This window comes from Ambystoma mexicanum, unplaced genomic scaffold (assembly GCF_040938575.1).
Source record: "Ambystoma mexicanum isolate Mex_15411 unplaced genomic scaffold, UKY_AmexF1_1 Mex_scaf149, whole genome shotgun sequence".
In the NCBI taxonomy this organism is placed as follows: domain Eukaryota; kingdom Metazoa; phylum Chordata; class Amphibia; order Caudata; family Ambystomatidae; genus Ambystoma; species Ambystoma mexicanum.
This window is the reverse complement of record NW_027182379.1, coordinates 178,825-198,759: the sequence shown is the minus strand read 5'-3', so window position 1 is coordinate 198,759 and position 19,935 is coordinate 178,825. Positions and strand designations below refer to the sequence as shown.

At 46.4% G+C, this 19,935-nt stretch overlaps 1 protein-coding gene across 1 annotated transcript in view; it reads left to right on the top strand.

Moving 5' to 3' along the window:
* Window positions 1-823: 823 nt before the first annotated feature.
* Window positions 824-19,935, top strand: part of LOC138554043 (zinc finger protein 585A-like) — a 78,738-nt gene continuing 59,626 nt past the window's right edge. Inside the window, exon 1 of the mRNA XM_069642575.1 lies at window positions 824-2,436. Coding sequence (XP_069498676.1) covers window positions 1,326-2,436 — 1,111 coding nt within the window. The 5' untranslated portion in view covers window positions 824-1,325. The remainder of the gene's footprint in view (window positions 2,437-19,935) is intronic.

Below are 19,935 nucleotides of genomic sequence, written 5' to 3'. Positions count from 1 at the left end.
TGCACTGCCCCCCTGGCAACCCCTGCACTATGGGACTGTCTCTGTATCCCTACAGCCCCCCCTTCCCAGCACTTGGGCCTCATCACAACCTTGGCGGTAACGCCGGCGGTATTAGCGCGGGGGCTATTAGCACGACCACCATAGCCTCCGGTGCTAATAGCACGGGATCACGTGTTGGGCGGACTTGGAAGGCCCCATTCCCCATTGAACCCATTCGGGAATGCCCCATTCCCCATTGTGCTCAATGGGGAAATTTCGCGCTCATACCGCTGGCAGATTTCCCGCCGGCGGTATGAGCGCGAATTCTCGGCAGATTTCACACCAGCTCAGAGCTGGGTTGAAATCCGCCGAGGCCCTGATTCGGCGGACCCTTAAATCTGGCGGTAATAGCGCTACCGCCGGATTTAAGGGTTACCGCCGAGGTCGTGATGAGGCCCACTTGTCTGCACTTATTTTGCACTTGCCACCAGCTGGCCCTTATTATTTATCTTGTATTTACTAACCATGTACTGCACTTTCCCCTTTCCTTTTCCCCCTTGCACTTCTCGCTTCCCCTCTACCCATGCACTTGAGTGATCTGATTGACCCCTGGCCTGGTAGGATCTTTGTCTGTCTTCCCCTGTTTCCCCCCCTCCATGCCTCGTCGCGCCTTGAAACACCTGTGTATAGGCGCGTTACAAATGCCAGATCATATCATATCATCATATATAATCCTAAATAAATAAATGACTACTGCTATTACTCACCGTGTGCCTGTTACATGTGATGCCTGCGAACATCTGGAAACTAATAATGTGCTTTTCCTTTCATTTCAATAGGTGACTGATGCCCCAGAAATGCAACAACACTGACTGTTCCATTCTCTGGACTAATGAAGTTGAAAGCTTCATTGATGCACCGTGGCGTTTCCTAACATCTTACAAGGATACACATGTGTGGTCCAGTTGTCTTCAGATTATACAGGAACTTGGATTGAGAAGCCTATAGAATACATGCTGGGTTTTATCCATTCAACACATTTATTGTAGCATCCAGCAGCACAGCACTAGAATACATATCTAGCATTACAGACTAATGGTAGCAACAGTGCTTGATGTGCAGTAACAAACACCCTTTTGCCTATTAGTCCTGAGAGAACACGTGAAAGTGCTATTTTACATATCGAATGTAAGGGTTGTTTATTTACATTTTTGTTTTAAACACCTGTAAGTGTGAATTGACAAATATTATCCATACCCTAAACATTTTAAAAGCTTCAGTCACGAAAATATTCTTTGTCACCAGAAGTGACCTACGCCTGAGGAAGCTTGTGACCTGAGGTTTGAATGTGGGAAATGCTTCATTGGAAAGAGTCCTCTAATGAAGCGCCTCACAACATAAACTGGGGCGATGCCCGACCAGTGGACAGAATGAGGGAAACAGTGATATCTACTAAACCTTATCTGTGCTCTAAATTTGGGAATAGCTTCCATGTGCATGACAGACCTAACTGCCACCGGAGGACACATATAGGTGAGAAACCTTATCTGTGCACTGAATGTGGGAAAGTGTTTGCTCATAAGCAAGCTCTTACTATCCACCAGAGAACACATACAGGTGAGAAACCTTACCTGTGCACTGTATGTGGGAAATGGTTTGGTCGGAGAAAATGTCTTATTTGCCACCAGAGAACCCATACAGGGGATAAACCATATCAGTGCACTGAATGTGGGAAAGGGTTTTCTGAAAATGGAACACTTACTCTCCACCTGAGAACACATACAGGTGAAAAACCATATCAGTGCATTGAATGTGGGAAATGGTTTGCTGTGAAGGGACACCTTACTAGCCACCAGAGAACACATACAGGTGAGAAACCATATCAGTGCACAGAATGTGGGAAAGGGTTTGCTCGTAAGCAAGTTCTTACTAACCACCAGAGAACCCATACAGGTGAGAAACCCCATGAGTGCACAGAATGTGGGAAAGGGTTTGCTAATAAGGGGGCTCTTACTGTCCACCAGAGAACACATACAGGTGAGAAACCTCATGAGTGCACAGAATGTGGGAAAGGGTTTGCTCGTAGGCAAGCTCTTACTATCCACCAGAGAACACATACAGGTGAGAAACCCCATGAGTGCACAGAATGCGGGAAAGGGTTTGCTCAGAAGGGAGATCTTATTTACCACCAGAGAACACATACAGGCGAGAAACCCAATGTGTGCACTGAATGTGGGAAAGGGTTTGCAAAGAAGGGAGATCTTATTAACCACCAGAGAACCCATACAGGTGAGAAACCCCATGTGTGCACTGAATGTGGAAAAGGGTTTATTGAGAAGAGAAAGCTTACTATCCACCAGAGAACACATACAGGTGAGAAACCTCATGCATGCACTGAATTTGGGAAAGGACTGGGTCAGAAGGGAAATCTTATTCTCCACCAGAAAGCACATAGAGGTGAGAAAACCTCATGCGTGCACTGAATGTGGAAAAGCTTATTTTTGAAGGGACATTTTATTTCTCATCAATGGACACATATAGGTGAGAAAAGGTATTGGTGCAAATAATGTAGAAAAAGCTCCAGTGGGAATCAGGCATCAGACAGAGCATGCACATGAGGGTCAGTTTCCGTGTCATGAATGTGGGAAATACTTCCGTGCGCAGGATGCATGAGTGAGGACACGCCTGTGGGGAAATATCCGCTACAATTGAAGCTTAGCAGCGGGGAAAGCGTGTTTTCAGTGGTAATGTTTGGCGTGGCTATTGATCAAAACTGCAGCAAACCCATCAACAACACTGTTTATTCAACTAAATAATGGCTGATTATGATTGGTTGAATAATGTGTTTGAAATGCATCCCATCTGTAATATTCTGAAGGGAAACTGTACTTTCTGTGCTAAGGTGCCCATCTCATGAAGCCCTTTGCCTAAGGACCTTAGACTAATTAATGGGCAACAACATTTTCAAAAAGATTCAAGACATGGTGGCTGACTCAATAACTATAGACCCTCGGATATACTGGGGTACTGCCTCCAAATTCATTACCAAAAGGCTGCCTAGCACTAAATGAGTAATCATTTGTGTAGTTCTGCTAGAGCACATACACAGATAGGAGAAATTGCATCAGTGAATATGGGAAGCTTTTAGTATTCTCTTGCAACTCTCGGTTGCATTTGACATCGACAATTAGTTCCTACTTAATGTAAGCAATGCCTGCTTCAGAGACTGCACCTGCTCCTTTTTACAGTCCTTGTTTTGTGACTTGTCTATGGTGATGCCATTTATTCTTGGCTGACTGGCATATGTGACTAAACCTCAGGTGGTACAGAAAGTGCCAGCCTGTCATTTTTGAGGCATTCTGAAATGTGAACATATCAGTCTGTTTCATTACAATCTGCACTGGCTTCCTGTCAGGTCTCGGGTTGGGTTTAAGGTGCTGTGTCTCGCTCCTTGGGCCTTTTATGGCACGTGACCCACCTTTCTGCAGTCCAACTTTCCACCCGTATGTCCGCTGTACCTTTATATCTAGCCCTCCAGGTGAGGATTTCTTGTTTCAGCAGGTGGACAGATGGTGTAGCCTTTTTTGGTTTTTGCTCCATATAAAAGGAATGCCTTAGGTCTAAGATTGCACACATGTGATCTTCACATACATGCCGAAGACTCAACATTTCTTGTTTGCCTTTTTTTATTTTTTGCTCGACGCCTGCTGTTCAAACCAATCCACCTCGGATGGACAGGTGTCATAGGATGTTATTTTTAAAATGAAGGTAGCGGCTAATTTCTGCCCCAGACCAGCTGTGCAAAGACCACATTTACTCCACAAGACCTTGCAAATACTCCCAATGAAAAAGTAGTAATACTCCCACCTATAAACCTGGAAACAATGGACACATAGGTGTCGTCCTTCCTGCGCTCAGCTACAGAGAATTGTACAAGTACGGGAAACACAAGTAGTGCTGTGCAAGTCCAGGGTGAACGGGTAGATTCTATAATTTTGGAATAATCTTTTGTCCGTATGTGTCAAGATTTGTAGGCGGCGCCAACTTTGAATGGCCAAGTGGGGTTCAATGAGCAGCAAAAATCTCCTTCATTGCAAATGCACGATAAAGATGTGCGTCATTTACACCTATTGGGACAGACAGCCAGCCAAACCTTCTGATGCCCAGCGGAACCTTCTGATGCCCAGCGGAACCTTCTGATACCCAGCCAAACCTTCTGATGCCCAGCCGAACCTTCTGATGCCCAGTGAAACCTTCTGACGCCCAGCCAAACCTTCTGATGCCCAGCAGAACCTTCTGATGCCCAGCAGAACCTTCTGATGCCCAGCGAAACTTACTGATGCCCAGCGGAACCTTCTGATGCCCAGCGGAACCTTCTGATACCCAGCCAAACCTTCTGATGGCCAGCCAAACCTTCTGATGCCCAGCGGAACCTTCTGATGCACAGCGGAACCTTCTGATGCCCAGCAAAACCTTCTGATGCCCAGCGAAACTTACTGATGCCCAGAGAAACCTTCTGGTGCCCAGCCAAACCTTCTGATGCCCAGCGGAACCTTCTGATGCCCAGCGGAACCTTCTGATGCCCAGCCAAACCTTCTGGTGCCCAGCCAAACCTTCTGATGCCCAGCGGAACCTTCTGATGCCCAGCAAAACCTTCTGACGCCCAGCCAATCCTTCTGACGCCCGGCCAAACCTTCTGACGCCCAGCCAAACCTTCTGACGCCCAGCCAAACCTTCTGACGCCCAGCCAATCCTTCTGACGCCCGGCCAAACCTTCTGACGCCCGGCCAAACCTTCTGATGCTCAGGGAAATCTTCTGATGCCCAGCGAAACCTTCTGATGCCCAGCGAAACCTTCTGATGCCCAGCGAAACCTTCAGATACCCAGCCAAACCTTCTGATGCCCAGCCAAACCTTCTGATGCCCAGCCAAACCTTCTGACGCCCAGCCAAACCTTCTGATGCTCAGGGAAACCTTCTGATGCCCAGCGGAACCTTCTACCCAGCAAAACCTTCTGATGCCCAGCGGAACTTTCTGATGCTCAGCAGAACCTTCTGATGCTCAGCAAAACCTTCTGATGCCCAGAGATACCTTCTGATGACCAATGGAACTTTCTGATGCTCAGCAAAACATTCTGATGCTCAGCAAAACCTTCTGATGCCCAGAGATACCTTCTGATGCCCAGCGGAACCTTCTGGTGCCCAGCGAAAACCTCAGATACCCAGCGAAACCTTCTGATGCCCAGCAGAATCTTCTGATACCCAGCGAAACCTTCTGATGCCCAGAGATACCTTCTGATGCCCAGCAGAATCTTCTGATGCCCAGCAAAACCTTCTGATACCTAGAAATATTCTCCCTAATCTAGACTTTCTCGTCCCATCTTCATATCAGCGCTTCCCTTGGTCTTGGAATCTCCACTAAGACTGTACAAGAATATCAAAGGTATAGTTCTTGAGAACTCGAGCAGCTCTGCAGCGATGGACAAAAATGTAAGCAACTTGCAGGAGATGCATAGGTCATCTGCCGTTAACATTGCATGCAGTGGAGGATTGGACCTTGACAAATCCGAGGACCTACCTGTTCTATAAGGGGAGGTGTGTAGTCCTAATACGCTATTAGTGGGCCAATATAGGCTCAGCTGTTCACCGGACTTTTTTGCTACAAGCAACAAGGTACCTTTGGAGCCAGTAGAAGCTAAAAAAAGCTATTTTGGAAGACTCTGATATGGAACAAGATCACACCACCGCCCTTATGTATAAGTCAAAGAAAAGGAAACGATCTAAGGGTCAAACACAGAAGAGAACTAAATATGTACCTAAAAAGAATAAAATCAAAAATAGATCTTCGAGTGTTTTTATGAGCATTGCCACTCGAGGAAGAAATAAATGCTCTTAATACATAGACTTTGGATATTGTGTTAGATGTTGATCCTGTAGTCAAACCATCTATTGACACTAGAACCGGTAATGAAATGAGACAGTAAACAGAAATGCTTGAATACGAGCCAAATCAACTACTACTTTTTTAATACCTCAGAATAATGACGACTCGGTTTTGGTATAAGAAGATTTTGAGCATGCTGATAATACAGCCTCCTCTAGACGATAGACAACAACAAATTCCCCCACAATCATGAAAGCTCAGGTCTCTTATTCAAGTAGTTCCTAAAAATCTTGTGGCTGGTGTAGGTTCCTCACTGGGTGGATTAGCTGCAGAGGATCGGATGAACCGCTTCCTGGTATTCTTTCCTGTTACCCAACAATTTCTATAATTAAATGCTATAATCTCTAATTTATGGCCGTAATACGTGAGGTGCTCCTGGGATTGCCTGCCCGTTGAATCTCTGCAGCACACCTGCAGAGACTTGCTAAGTGACAAGTGATTCCCCAGAGTGTCAGCCACTTGTTTGTGTTTATGTTGACTGGCCGTTTACGAGTACCCACCTCTCCGGTTTCGTACTTGTTTTGCCCGCCCCTCGCTGCGTGCTGAGAGTTGGGTCACGGTAGCTAGTGTAGAGGCTATTGTGTGTCGCCCATTTATTCTCTTTGGTTTGCAAGCTTATTCCTCAGTTTCTCCTTAGTGGGCACCCAAGGGCCTATGGTGGGCTGTTGTGATTATACTACGCACCAAGTTCTACCACTAAGATGCTGGTGGCTGCCAGTGCTTGCAGGAAGAGACGTCTCTCAAGAGACAAAAATAAGTATGCCTGAGGACGAATATCGAGATGTAATAACTGAAGACCCTGTTAACCAGGTAAATCCTGACCACTCTTGGGATGAAGACCCTAGGGGCCGGGAATCTGGCATTACAACTGTAGCTTCTTTGGGGCCCATGTCCCCAGAGCCTGGCATTGATAAGGGGGAGACAACCATGATTTTGCCTGGAGATATATCAGGGCCAAATGGTGAGGAATCCAGTGAGAAGGAACAGATCAGTTCTACTCAATGGCAGCAAGTAAGGGATGCGTTGGTGCTGATCTTCTCCAGTGTAGACATTTTTATGACTTCGGCTTCTGGGTGGACCTAATGGTCACAGTTGCAATGCTGTTGCGCCCTGTCATGGTGGGCAATTCATGTCAAGCTGATCCACCTCTGGATATGGAACACCTTATAATATCTATCTTATAATGCACCCACACATATCAAAGGCAGGACTCTGGACTGGATCCTCTCCCTTAATACCCCCATAACCATTGAGGCCATCTCCCCTCTTACTTGGACCGATCACCATAACATTGTATTTACAATCAATCCCTCCGAACCCACACAAAAGAAACCTAAAACCATGATTACCTATGAAACTAGAAACACCCGCAAACTCACACCAGAAAACCTCACGCCTCCACTTTCAAAAATCCTAGATTCTACCTCGATCACTAGTGACAACCCCTGTCACCTAGCTGACTTATATCACAACTGCCTCACTGCAACCATTAATGCTATAGCACCGCTCACCACCAAGGCAAAACGCTCAGATCTAGCTTCTGGTTCAATGATGATCTTATCGCCATCAGAAGAACCATACGCGCGTGTGAACATGCCTACAGAAAGCATCCTACTGCAGAGGCAGAAAAAGCCTACCAAGAAATAAACAAAACCTATAAAACAGCTACTATTACCTACAAATCTAATGCGTACAATAATAGGATCAGCAATGCGACCTCAGATACCAAGGAACTATTTGCCATTCTAAAAGAATTGGAAAACCCTACCCCAGCCATAAACCCAACCATCCCCAGCAAGGAATGGTGCACCACTATTCAAGACGCACTAACAGCCTAAATTGAACTACTCAAATAAAAATCACATCCAAAAAACAATCACTAGCCAACAAACCTGCCCTCCTTAATCTAAATCGACCACATCGGGAATTCACCAGCTCCCCATTCCACTTCACACCAGTATCCCAAAATGTAGTGTTTGACACCATCGCCAAACTTAAAGCCTCCAACTGCAAAGGAGATTCTGTCCCCGCATCAGTAGTCAAATCCTGCGCCCACACCCTCACCCCCATTATCACCAACTTCGTGAACGCATCCTTCAATACTAACCTAGTACCAGCTAGCATCAAAGAAGCCTGGGTCACCCCTCTCCTGAAAAAACTTACCCTAGATCCTACTGTGCCCACTAATTACAGGCCAATAACAACTGTCCCATTTCTCCTCAAAATATTGGATAAACTAGCATACAACCAAGTCCAAACTCACCTTGAACAAAACCACCTCCTTGGCACGAGGCAATCAGGCTTCTGCCCCAACCATAGCACAGAAACGGCACTCCTTGACTTAAAAATCCAGATGGATACCATCAGAGACTCAGGAAAACTCTGCATCCTCCTCCTACTCAATCTAGTAGACCATAATAAACTGTGCGTCACACTAGCGAAAGACTTCAACTTCTCCACCGAAGCTACTACCTGGATCAAATCTTTTCTTGCTGACCGCACCTCCAGGGTCGCCATAGGTAAAGAAGCCCCCAACCCCATCATAGTACCCATTGGTGTCCCCCAAGGTTCCTGTCTCGCACCAACATTATACAATGCATACTCTAAACTCCTCTTCTCAGCGCTAGATGACATGGGTGTCATCTACACCAACTTTGCAGACGACACCCAGATCCTCATCCCTTTATCGGGAGACTACACTCAAGACACCGACACTATCAACAAAATATATGCCATAATCCAAAATTGGTTGGCACTAAATAGTCTCTGTCTCAATGATGAGAAGACTGAGGTTCTCATTGTGGGCTCCCAATCCAAAATAGAAGCATTACATGCTGACTACTCATCCATCAACATTGATGGCACAAACATATCAGTACTCAAACAAGTAAAAACACTAGGTGTCTACCTAGATGCCAACCTCACCATGACCAAGCACATTAACGCCCTCTCTTCCTCTACCTCCTACACCGCAAAACTTATTGCTCTCAGTCGCCAATTCTTGACACCCACCAACTGTATCACGCTGGCAAGAGCTTTAATCTTATCCAGACTCGACTACTGCAACGTACTCTACCTGGGTACCTCAAAAGCCAATCTAAACAAACTACAGCTTATTCAAAATAAAGCCCTTCGGGCGGCCCTTGGATTAAGGAAGTCAGATCACATCTCAAATATTAGAAGAAACCATCACTGGCTCCCCATCAAAGCCAGGGTCACATTCAAAGCCCTGTGCGTCACATTCAAATGCATCCACTCTTGTGTCCCCATCTACCTCAACCACGCCATCACCAGAAAAGTATCTAAGAGGCCCCTCAGATCTAACAGTCAACTACTCCTAGCTATCCCCCGCTACAAGACAACCAAGGCAGGAGGCAGTAGTTTCCAATACCTCGCACCCACATATTGGAACACACTTCCCCTCCCCATCCAAAATGAGCAAACGTTCTCAGGTTTCAAGAAATCCCTGAAAACGTGGCTATTTAACCAAGACTAAGGAAATATCACTGTACTGAAGCCCTGCATTAAATGTCTCGTGTATGATTATCTTGTATTCACATGCACTGCGCCCGATTGGATATTTCTAAGAAATGTTTTAACCAAGCTGTCTGTAACATCGCCGTGGTACCCAAGGGTTTGGGCGAGTAATAAATGCAATAAATAAATAAATAAATCTCACAATGCCCACTGCAGCCCCTTGAAATCTAAGCTTTTAATACATTTCAAGTGGCTGAGGTTAAAGGTCTGAGGAGAAAGCTGCTAATATGCAGGAGTTGTTGAAATTCGAAAATGTGATCTAACCCCACCCTAACAATATGGCTTCTCCTTCATCTGGAGTGGCCGTAAGTCAAGCTCATGTTGGGTCTCCAATATCTGATGTCTAACTGGAACCAAGTACTACCCTGGCTGACCTCAGGACTTCTGCCAAACCTAAATCCAATCCATTTAAGGTCTCACGTCTGAGTAAATTACAGCTGCCATATATTGCAGATAAGACTCTCAGAGAATTGGTCTTGGATCAAAAAAACCTTATTATCACCAATGTTACCTCGCCATCAAGGCCAGAACCTAGGGACGCCCTCAGAAATAAGGTACTGGCCTAGCTGCAAAAAAGAACTGCTTAGAAGCTCCGACCTAAAGGCTCTGTGGAGGATGAAGATCGATGGATGGGTAGAAGCTCCGACCTAAAGGCTCTGTGGAGGATGAAGATCGATGGATGGTTAGAAGCTTCGACCTAAAGGCTCTGTGGAGGATGAAGATCGATGGATGGGTAGAAGCTCCGACCTAAAGGCTCTGTGGAGGATGAAGATCGATGGATGGTGCACTCAAGCTAATAGTGATTGGGCCTCATTCCGGGTTTGGAGCTAACCATGGAGTAATTAGCTCCATGGATGCCTCCGAAACCGTCCCAAATCCGGCATGGTGAATGGAGTAATTACCGGTCCATTCCAGGGTTGGAGGGACCGGTAATTCCCCATTCACCTTTTGCCCTTCCCCATTCCCATTTCTGCCCCATAGGGCTCAACGGGAATGGGGAAGGAGGTAATTACGGCACTGTAAATTACGGTACCGTAATTACCTCCGAGGTACCTTTGCGGGTCCCGTACTTAACTCCAGCTAAAAGCAGGAGGTAAGGAAGGACCCGCAAAGGGAACTTGGAATATGGAGGTAAGGGATTACCAGCATCGGCACCCTTACCGGTGCCGGTAATCCCTTACCTCCAACCTCTTAATGACGCCCAATGAGTAATTATTGATTGTGGTCGAAGTAGCTTTTTAGCTAACATTTTTTTATGAACATGTCATCTGAACTAAAAGTCATTGTAGATTGTGGATAGTTAACCCTTGTCCGGAACTGGGTTTTGACGCTTAGTCTATCTGTTCTTGTCATATATTGTTGTATTATTTAATGTGTAGTTTGCATTGTCCTGTTTTTCTGTGCACGCTGAATCTTATGGGCGTGTTGCGCTTTATAAAAATAAAACAAAACAAACAAAAGACACTGCCAGAGGGACATTTTCTGACAGTGTTGATCCTTTAACTTTGCCAATCCTATAACCTGGTTTGCGAGACTCATAGACGCTATGTATGAAAGAATTGTGGGTCTTGAGAATATTGTCCAAGTAAATGCTGTATTACAACTAAACAGGGATAAATTGTTGCATATATGTGCTAATATTCCTGCCTTGTGACTTCTGCACATGGGTGATATTGATCTGGTTCCTATTCCAGATAGTGGTACTGACAAACCTATTGTGTATTTTTATTCATATATTGTCACAAGCCTTGTCTGGGAGCAGCTGGACACTTTTAGGTCGATTGATTTTGACCTTATTGAATTTAAATTCCAGGGTTAGATTAATACATTTTTAGCCCTTTGTTATAATAAGAACTTGGCTCAGCTGCAACAACATCCCCCATCAACCATGAAAAGGATCTCTCTACTAGCACTCGGTCAGTGATCAACACATCGGTTCAAGATAATTCGATTGACTCTAATCAGGACAGGGCATGACTGGTGGCGCATATAAATGCAAATTCCAAATCAAAAGGCCTGTTTTCCAATCTTTAGCTGTTCTGACCTACGATTTTTAGCTTGGATCTCATGTGGATTTAGAAATTACTTGTATGCAGTAAAACATATCTCCACTATTCTCTGAGCAACACATTATAATGTTACAGGAGACAATGTTGACTGAAATTTTCAAATTCAAGGGTTATAAAACCTATTCCAAGTTGGCCGTTGGAGGTTTCCTAGATCGTCCATCGGGGGGTTTGCTATAGCCATTGACTAACATGTTAATGTACACTCTTTTGACATCTGTACGGCTAATGACGGTATGCTGGCTGAGGACTTATTTTTAACTGCCCCTCCTTTCCAACTATTGCTTATAAATGTTTACTGGAATCCTAAATATATGAATTGTAACGAGTTCCAGTTAGCAACATGTGATACAATTTTGGAATGGTTGGGTAAAGGATATGCAAATGATATTTTCATTGGAGGTTATTTTAATTCTGAATGTGCCGAAGGCTTAATGCCCTTTAGTTATTCCCTGAGCCGGAGGGCTGGACTGTGTTTGCTGGAGGCAAGAGGGGTCTCATGGGACATTATATGGAAGACTGGGACCTAAAGATTTGCTTAACCTTATTAGGTGACCTATCAAATGGTAAGACCTGGGAGAGAGGCCAAAGTTCATCTGTATGTAATATTGAACTTGAAACCTATGTGCTCTTCCATTAAGGTAACTGACTCTGACTCTAGTGACCACTCAATCTTAACCCCTTCTATATGTGTCCCATTTGTTACTCAAGAATAAATCTATGCATTAGTCATGGTATCTCCCGGCTAAGGGGGGTGGGGGGTCTTTCAGTTAAATGGAATGAGGGTACATGCTCTAGGTTTACTTCAAAGTTTAAACGTGTGTTTGACGTGTCTGATACCTCCAACTATCATGAATGTTTTCTGTTCCATGTTATAATTAGACTATTCTCTCGTGTCTGGGAAAAGCCACCTGGTTGTCTCTAGGACACACACTCACCAGTATAATGCATGTATTGCTGAGCCTAAAGCAGCTAAACAGAGGTATTTGTGAGAAACGTCTCAAATAACGATAACAGACCATATTCTTCTTAAGATTAAAAGACAGACGGAACAGCAGAAATAGAAGAATTACTTCATCTTTTAAATACCAAGTATACAATAGAGATAACTAGATTGTTCTGGAGTCATCAGTTATTGCGCCCAATAAGGTTAAGTGTCCGACCTTTGACACCAGCCTTGGGCCATTAGAATATGTGGCATCGTACCCATACTTGGGCCTAGATATGAGTGCCAATAGAGCCTACACTCATATAAAAGAGGCCCAGAATATAAAGGCACGTCGCTTGACCCATTTGGTAGAATGATTTGCACATCATATGGCGGGAAATTCCTTAGAAGGGATAATTACCCTATACACCCAGTGTTTTTGTCCCATGGTCCTATATGGCCTGGATGCCTTGGCCATGGGTTAATATAAATGGCTGGATAGCATTGAGGGATACTTTTGGAAGTGGATCCTAAAATTGCGACCTTTGACCCCTGTCGAGTTAGATTGGAGCTTCGGTTGATCTCCCTGAAGGGACAATTGATGGTTAGACAAGGGTTGCTTCATTTAAAAATGTCCGGTCATCCCAAATGGCATTGCTGGGGCCCTTTAATGGAACCAGCCGTGAGTATAGTGGAGAGGAATTGGATAGACTGATCACTGGGTTGTACAAGGCATAGTAGGTTCTTCCAGTCTTCCTCTTCCCCAACGGCTCCTATATATTGGGCCTCATTACGACTTCGGCGGTTGCCATGCCGCTATTGGCAGCATGGTTGCCACTGAAATCGGGTCCGGGTTCCCAGAATGGGGAATTACCGGGCCATTCTGAGTTCGGAGAGCCCGGTAATTCCTCCCTCCAGGATCCCTGGCCCGGACCTTCCCCATTCCCATCTGAGCCCCCATAGGGCTCAATGGGAATGGGAGAGGGTGCAAACAACGGGCCGATTACGAGTGGCCCATTGTTTACTCCCTCTTCCCCTCACAGGACCCGGTAAGGACGCCTGGTTTGACCAGGCATTACTTACCGGGTCCTGCAAGGGGAGCATGTAATGAGGCGGAACGGGTTTCATGGGTCCGCCTCCTTTTGCAGAGCCCGTTAACCCGTTCCGCCTCACTCGTAATGAGGCCCAATGTGTTTTAATGTATTTCCCACTTCTTTCCCTCACTTGCCCTGTGGGTGCTTTGAAACTTTATTTTATTATTGTTAAAGCGCCTAACAAGCAAACAATAAATAAATAAATATTGGTTGGTTCCCTGGCTTCAAACGTGGTACTAGGTTTCCCATAATACAACAGTTATTTAATATTAAAAAGAAAACTTAAAAATATTTTTGGAGATATCGAACTCGGTGATCCCTCACGAAATGGGACACATTTCACTGGGTGCCAAGGTTTCTTGGAAACAGTTATGCATATTTTGAACATGACCAATCCTCCCTCCAACTCTCTATACCAAGAATCGAACCAAGCATTGATGAACAATAAGGTTGATTCTATCAACATGTTCAGAAATATGATGTATGTCCTTCATGCGAAAAGAGATTCATGTCCAGAGGAGCTGTTAATGAATCCGCTTAGAGCTAAAGCTAAGCTATATCAAGACAACTAGAAGGTGATTATTGCCAACGTTTAAACTCTAAACGCGTAGGCTAAGGGCACAGTGGTGAGCGCTGCAGATCCACAGAGCTTCTGCTCGATCCACGTACACTGCGTGATACACATCGATTGCCGAATCTGCTGCATTAAAACCGGTGTGCCGAACCCTCTGCACAATGCCCGGGCAGGCCTAGGGCACGATGTTGCGCGCTGCAGGTCTGCAGAGCATGCTGCTCAATCTATGTCCACTACATGTAACGCATCGATGCCCCACTCTGCTGCATTAAAACCTGTGTGCCAAACCCTCTGCTGCAAATCACACGCAGGCCAAGGGTACATTGTTGAGTCCCACAGGTATTCGGTGCCACACATGGCACCACTGATCTCACCTCGCAATTTTGGCTGAACCCCATCACCTAGGACTTGTAACCACTCCAACCAGACCCGAGGCCTCAGCCGGCCCCTGCTGATCCTTTTGAGGATCAGCCTCCTCAGGCTGCACACTCGGCTCACTGCGTGTATCCCACACCACGCCTCTCAATCATTCCACTCCCCACAAACCGACCGACGAGGCCCCACGCAACCCAAAATCCTCGACTCCGACATCGCTACACCCCCGCCGATCCTTACGAGGAACGCGCTGCTCACTTGGCTCACTGCGTGCATCCTACACCACGCTTATCAATCACCCTCACCCCTGCAGACCCACAGAGCAGGCCCCACGCAACCCGGAATCCACAATTCAGTCATCGCCTCATCCCCTCCGATTCTCACGAGGAATAGGTTCCTAAGATTCCACACCCAGCTCATCCCACGCCTCCCTCTCAACACTCAAACCAAATTCCTCAAACACGCTCGCCTGCCAGACCCATCCACAAAGCCATCAGCTGTGCACTAATCAACGAAAGATCAGTCCCGGCACATGCAGGTGAAATCCTTGATCTTATAACCTCTAGCAACCTCGACCTGCTTGCCATCACAGAAACCTTGCTGCATCCCGCTGCAGGCCCAGCCCTCTCCATTGCAAGCCCCCCCTGACTTTGCTATCGTAAAATGTGACAGATCCTCTAAAATAGGAGGCAGCATTGTCCTCATCTTTAAATACACCTTCACTATTATAGTCATGCAAACCAATGTCATCCCCAACTGCAAATCCCAACTTGCCAAGATATCCATGTTGCTGTTCGGTTCCATCACCGTCCTCCTTATCTACTGTCCACCTGGTCCCAGCCTTACCTTAGAAGACAACTTAATGCAAAGCATCTTCACGTCCATCAAACCCAACTCTAAAGTCATAATCCTTGGGGACCTCAACCTAGGCCTCAACGACCTAGCAGACTCATCGGCCACCAGAGTAGCCACAGTACTTAACCATGACGGCTTTACACAACGCTCTCTCGTGCCCACACATGACCAAGGCCGCCCCCTAGATTGGTTAAGCGACCTCTATTGTAATAAGCATCACACTATTGCCTTAGAAATCCCCGGACCAGCTCACCCGGCCAAACCTGAATGCATGGCCTGGTGCACAAAACACCTCAACCCTACCAACCTCTCACCACTAATTGCCACCCGGGCGCACCCCCCACCCTCAGTAACAGAGCCAGCAGCATTGGTCGACCTCTACAAGCAATCTATTGCACAAGCAGGCGACACGCTTGCCCCTCTCTAACTCTAGAAAGCCAAACCATCACAAAAAAACAATCCCATGGTTTACTCCCGAACTCCTTGAAGTCTGTGCCAATAAGCACGCTGCTGTGCTAGCTTGGGGGAAAAAAATTCCCTGCCTCCGAAGCCATCTTCTCCTCCCTCGCCATAAACTACAGAAGGGAAATCCACGCTGCCAAAGCCAACAGCTACAATTCCAGAATGAGTAATGCCTCAACCAACTCGTGGGAACTTTTCACAATTCTCCGGGAGCTAGAGACCCCTTGCACCCCCCAGCCAGACCTGTCAGTAGACAGCATATGGTGTGAATAAATCCAAGACGCCCTCACTGCAAAGGTTAACTCCCTCAAAGGAAAAATCCTCACCAAGCAACTTGCTATGCTAACCAAACTACCATCGCCCACAGCACCCAGCCCCTTACTGACCCACACCAGCACCCCGTTCAACTTCCACTCTGTCTCAGACATAGACATCACCAAGATAGTCAAAACCCTCAAACCATCACACTGTAAAGGTGACACTTGCCCAGCTCCAATCATCAAAGACTACTCTGAGTCACTCATTCCCCATCAGCCATCATCAAAGCATCCTTATCCACCAATTCAGTGTCAACTTCATTGAAGGAAGCATGGGACCTACTGCTCCTCTTTTCTTACGTAACTCGCGCCAGACCTCTGTTTTCTTGCCTATTGTACTGCACTCCAAGGTCTACTAGTACTGCCTGTGCCCTCTTGTCTTACGTAACTCGCACCAGAACACTGTTTCCTTGCCTACTGTACTGCACTCCAAGGTCTACTAGTACTGCCTGTGCCCTCTTGTCTTATGTGAATCGTGCCATACCACTGTTATTTTGCCTATTGTACTGCACTCCAAGGTCTACTAGTACTGCCTGTGCCCTCTTGTCTTATGTAACTTGCACCAGAACACTGTTTCCTTGCCTACTGTACTGCACTCCAAGGTCTACTAGTACTGCCTGTGCCCTCTTGACTTCCGTAACTCGTGCCAGACCACTGTTAATTTGCCTATTGTACTGCATTCCTAATTCTATCAGTCGACCAATACCAGCACCACTTTGCCAGCTATACCTCCTTCCTTGATACCTCACTCCTTTCACGGCGCACGCCATCTAGAACTCTGCACTTCTTAGTCCTACTCGACTAGACAGCCTCTCTTGTGGAATACTGCTATACAGGTGCACACTACAGCCCACACAACAGCACATAAGCTCCTCACAGTTTACCCCTCACAGCACCTGCTGAACAACAGAGAGAAGTCTACCAGACATCTATTACTATGGTCACAATGCCCAAACTAGCCCACACATACGCTACTGAGCTCACAATAGCCACAACAGCACGCATAAAACCCTCTCACATCCCACTGACCCACTTCCTACCATTATTCTTTACCAAACCTACCTAGAACCTTCAAACCAGACAAACGCCACTTCTACCGACACCAGAAATAAACTCCTGGGTCTACGTTCCCGCTACACACCCAATCCCAGCCCACCTCAGGCACATCTCAGCACAACTATGCATATAGACACATCAAAGAATGCCACAGTCCTGCCAACCCCCACCTTGCATAAGTTCACAGGAACCGCTACAACCACACTTCCCAACTAAAGCAAATCTAGCAATAAAGTGGCTCCCGTTAATCTGCAATGTGCTCTGTTCAACATTAGATCTCTCCCAGCACATGCAACAGAAATCCATGACCTCATCACTCATCTTGACCTTGACATCCTACCTATCACAGAGACCTGGCTACATGAAGCAGCCAGTCCTGCCCTCTCAATCGCATCCCATAAGGACGCTCTATCTACAGGCAAGACAGACTCTCAGCCAAAGGTGGAGGAGTTGCCCTCATAATCAAAGACCACCTAGTGGTCAGACAAACCTTATCACATCTCGGGGAGAACATTGATGCACTCACAGTCAAGATTGTTATCTCCCCCAATTCGACCCTAACCATGCACCTAGCCTACCGCTCTCCAGGCCCAATAGCCGACTTCCATGATAATCTCGTCCATCACCCCGGTGAGAACCTAAAGAATTCCACCAAAGCTAGTCTCCTTGGTGATTTCAATTTGGGGCTCAATGATCATAAAGACAGAGAATCCAAAGCCTTTGCCCAAGTGCTACAAGAGCTCGGATTCCACCAGAAAATCCTCACACCCACTCACTGCAAAATGCACACCCTTGACTGGGTAGTAGACCACAACTGTGATGTTGATATCTGCTCCAACACCCCCACTCCTGTTCCGACCACCACCTTATACACTTCCTCATCCCCACCGGCTGCAGCACACCTAAAAATCTCAGCCCAATCCCATGGGCATTAGCCAGAAGTGCACAGAATCTTACCAAAGAAAGGATCCTCCCACACCTAGACTCTCTAAAGACCAACCTCCTATCATCCTCCGACCCATCGGTGCTGGCAGACATGTACATCACCACACTCAAAGCGGCAGTTGACACCATTGCACCGCTACAGAACAACAAAGCAAAGAAAATAAAACATGCCAATACCTGGTGCTCTGCAGAACTCAAAGTATTACGTATCCAAAAACAGAAAGCCATGAGCGCCTGGCTATGAACCCCACAGGAATCCACGCTACACGCTTACAAAACCCTGGCTTCTCAATACAAGAAGGCTATAATCACAGCAAAATCCTCGTCCTACAACGAAAGAATCTCCAATGCCACCTCTGAATCTAAAGAACTCTTCGCCATCTTCAAGGAATTATCCTCCCCAGCCACCAAATAACAAGATATCGACAAAGACAAAGCCTGGGGCACCAATGCACAAACAGCCCTCGTACACAAAAGAAATCTCTCTAAACATATGAGGCTAACTGCTCACAGTGACACCAATGTCACCATAGACAAAATAAAACCGTTCACCTTCAGGGAAGTCATTGGGTCATTCCGAGTATGGCGGTAGGGGGTTAACGGCACCGGTAAGGATGCCGGTGCCGTTAACCCCCTAAACCATATTCGGAGGTCCCTTAGCGGGTCCCACTGGGACCAGCTGGTCTGACCAGCTGTCCTTAGCGGGACCCGTTAAGTGACCATGGAGCTAATAACGGGCCTGCTATTTGCGGGCCTGTTATTAGCTCCTTCCCCATTCCCTTTGAGGCCTATGGAGGCTCAAATGGGAATGGGGAATGGTTTTCAGAATGGGGACCTACCAGGTACTCCAAGGTTGGAATGACCTGGTAAATCCCCATTCTGACTACCCGGACACGGGGTTGGAGGTAGCCATGGTGCTAATAGCACGAAGGCTACCTCCAAACTCGTAATGACCCCATTGTCAACAAAATGAGGCCATCCAACTGTAAGGTTGATGCCTGCCCAGCTAAACTAGTCAAAGATTGTGCAGAAACCTTAGCCCCTTTCCTAAAAACATTCATCAATGCCTCCTTCAATACTAACATAGTCCCTGACAGCCTAAAGGAAGCGTGGGTTCGCCTACATCTGAAAAAACCCTAACTGGAGATAGCTAAAAACTATAGGCCCATGACCACCGTCCCATTCCTGCTAAAAATTCTGGACAAGGTGGCATAGACACAAATGCAGCAATTATTGAAGGACAAAAAGATCCTGGGACAAAGGCAAGCTGGATTCCGCCCAGGACATGGGACAGAATCTGCCTTACTCGATCTTAAAATACAACTCGCCGACATTATGGACAAAGGCAAACCGGCACTTCTCCTTCTGCTAGATCTGTCAGCTGCAACCATGAAATTCTCGGCAAGCAACAAAAAAATGCTGACCATTTCTCCTCACAAGCGATTGCTTGGATTGAGTCCTTCCTCAACGGTAGACACATGATAGTCTTCTCAGAATCGGCTGTGCCGACCCCACTACCAAACACTGTGGAGTCCCACAAGGTTCATGTGCCTCCCCCACCCTGTATATCATCTTCACCCTTCCTCTCTTCAATGACTTAGATCGTCGGGACATAGCCTACACAAACTACGCCAAAGACACACAAGTCCTACTCCCACTCTCTGGCAGCTATGAACAAGATGCTGCGGCCCTAACCAACATCTACACCTCCATCCAAACATGGATGGCACCTAATGGACTCTGCCTCAACAGTGATAAAACCGAGATCCTCCTGCTAGGCGCCAAAGAAACACTCAATAAACTCT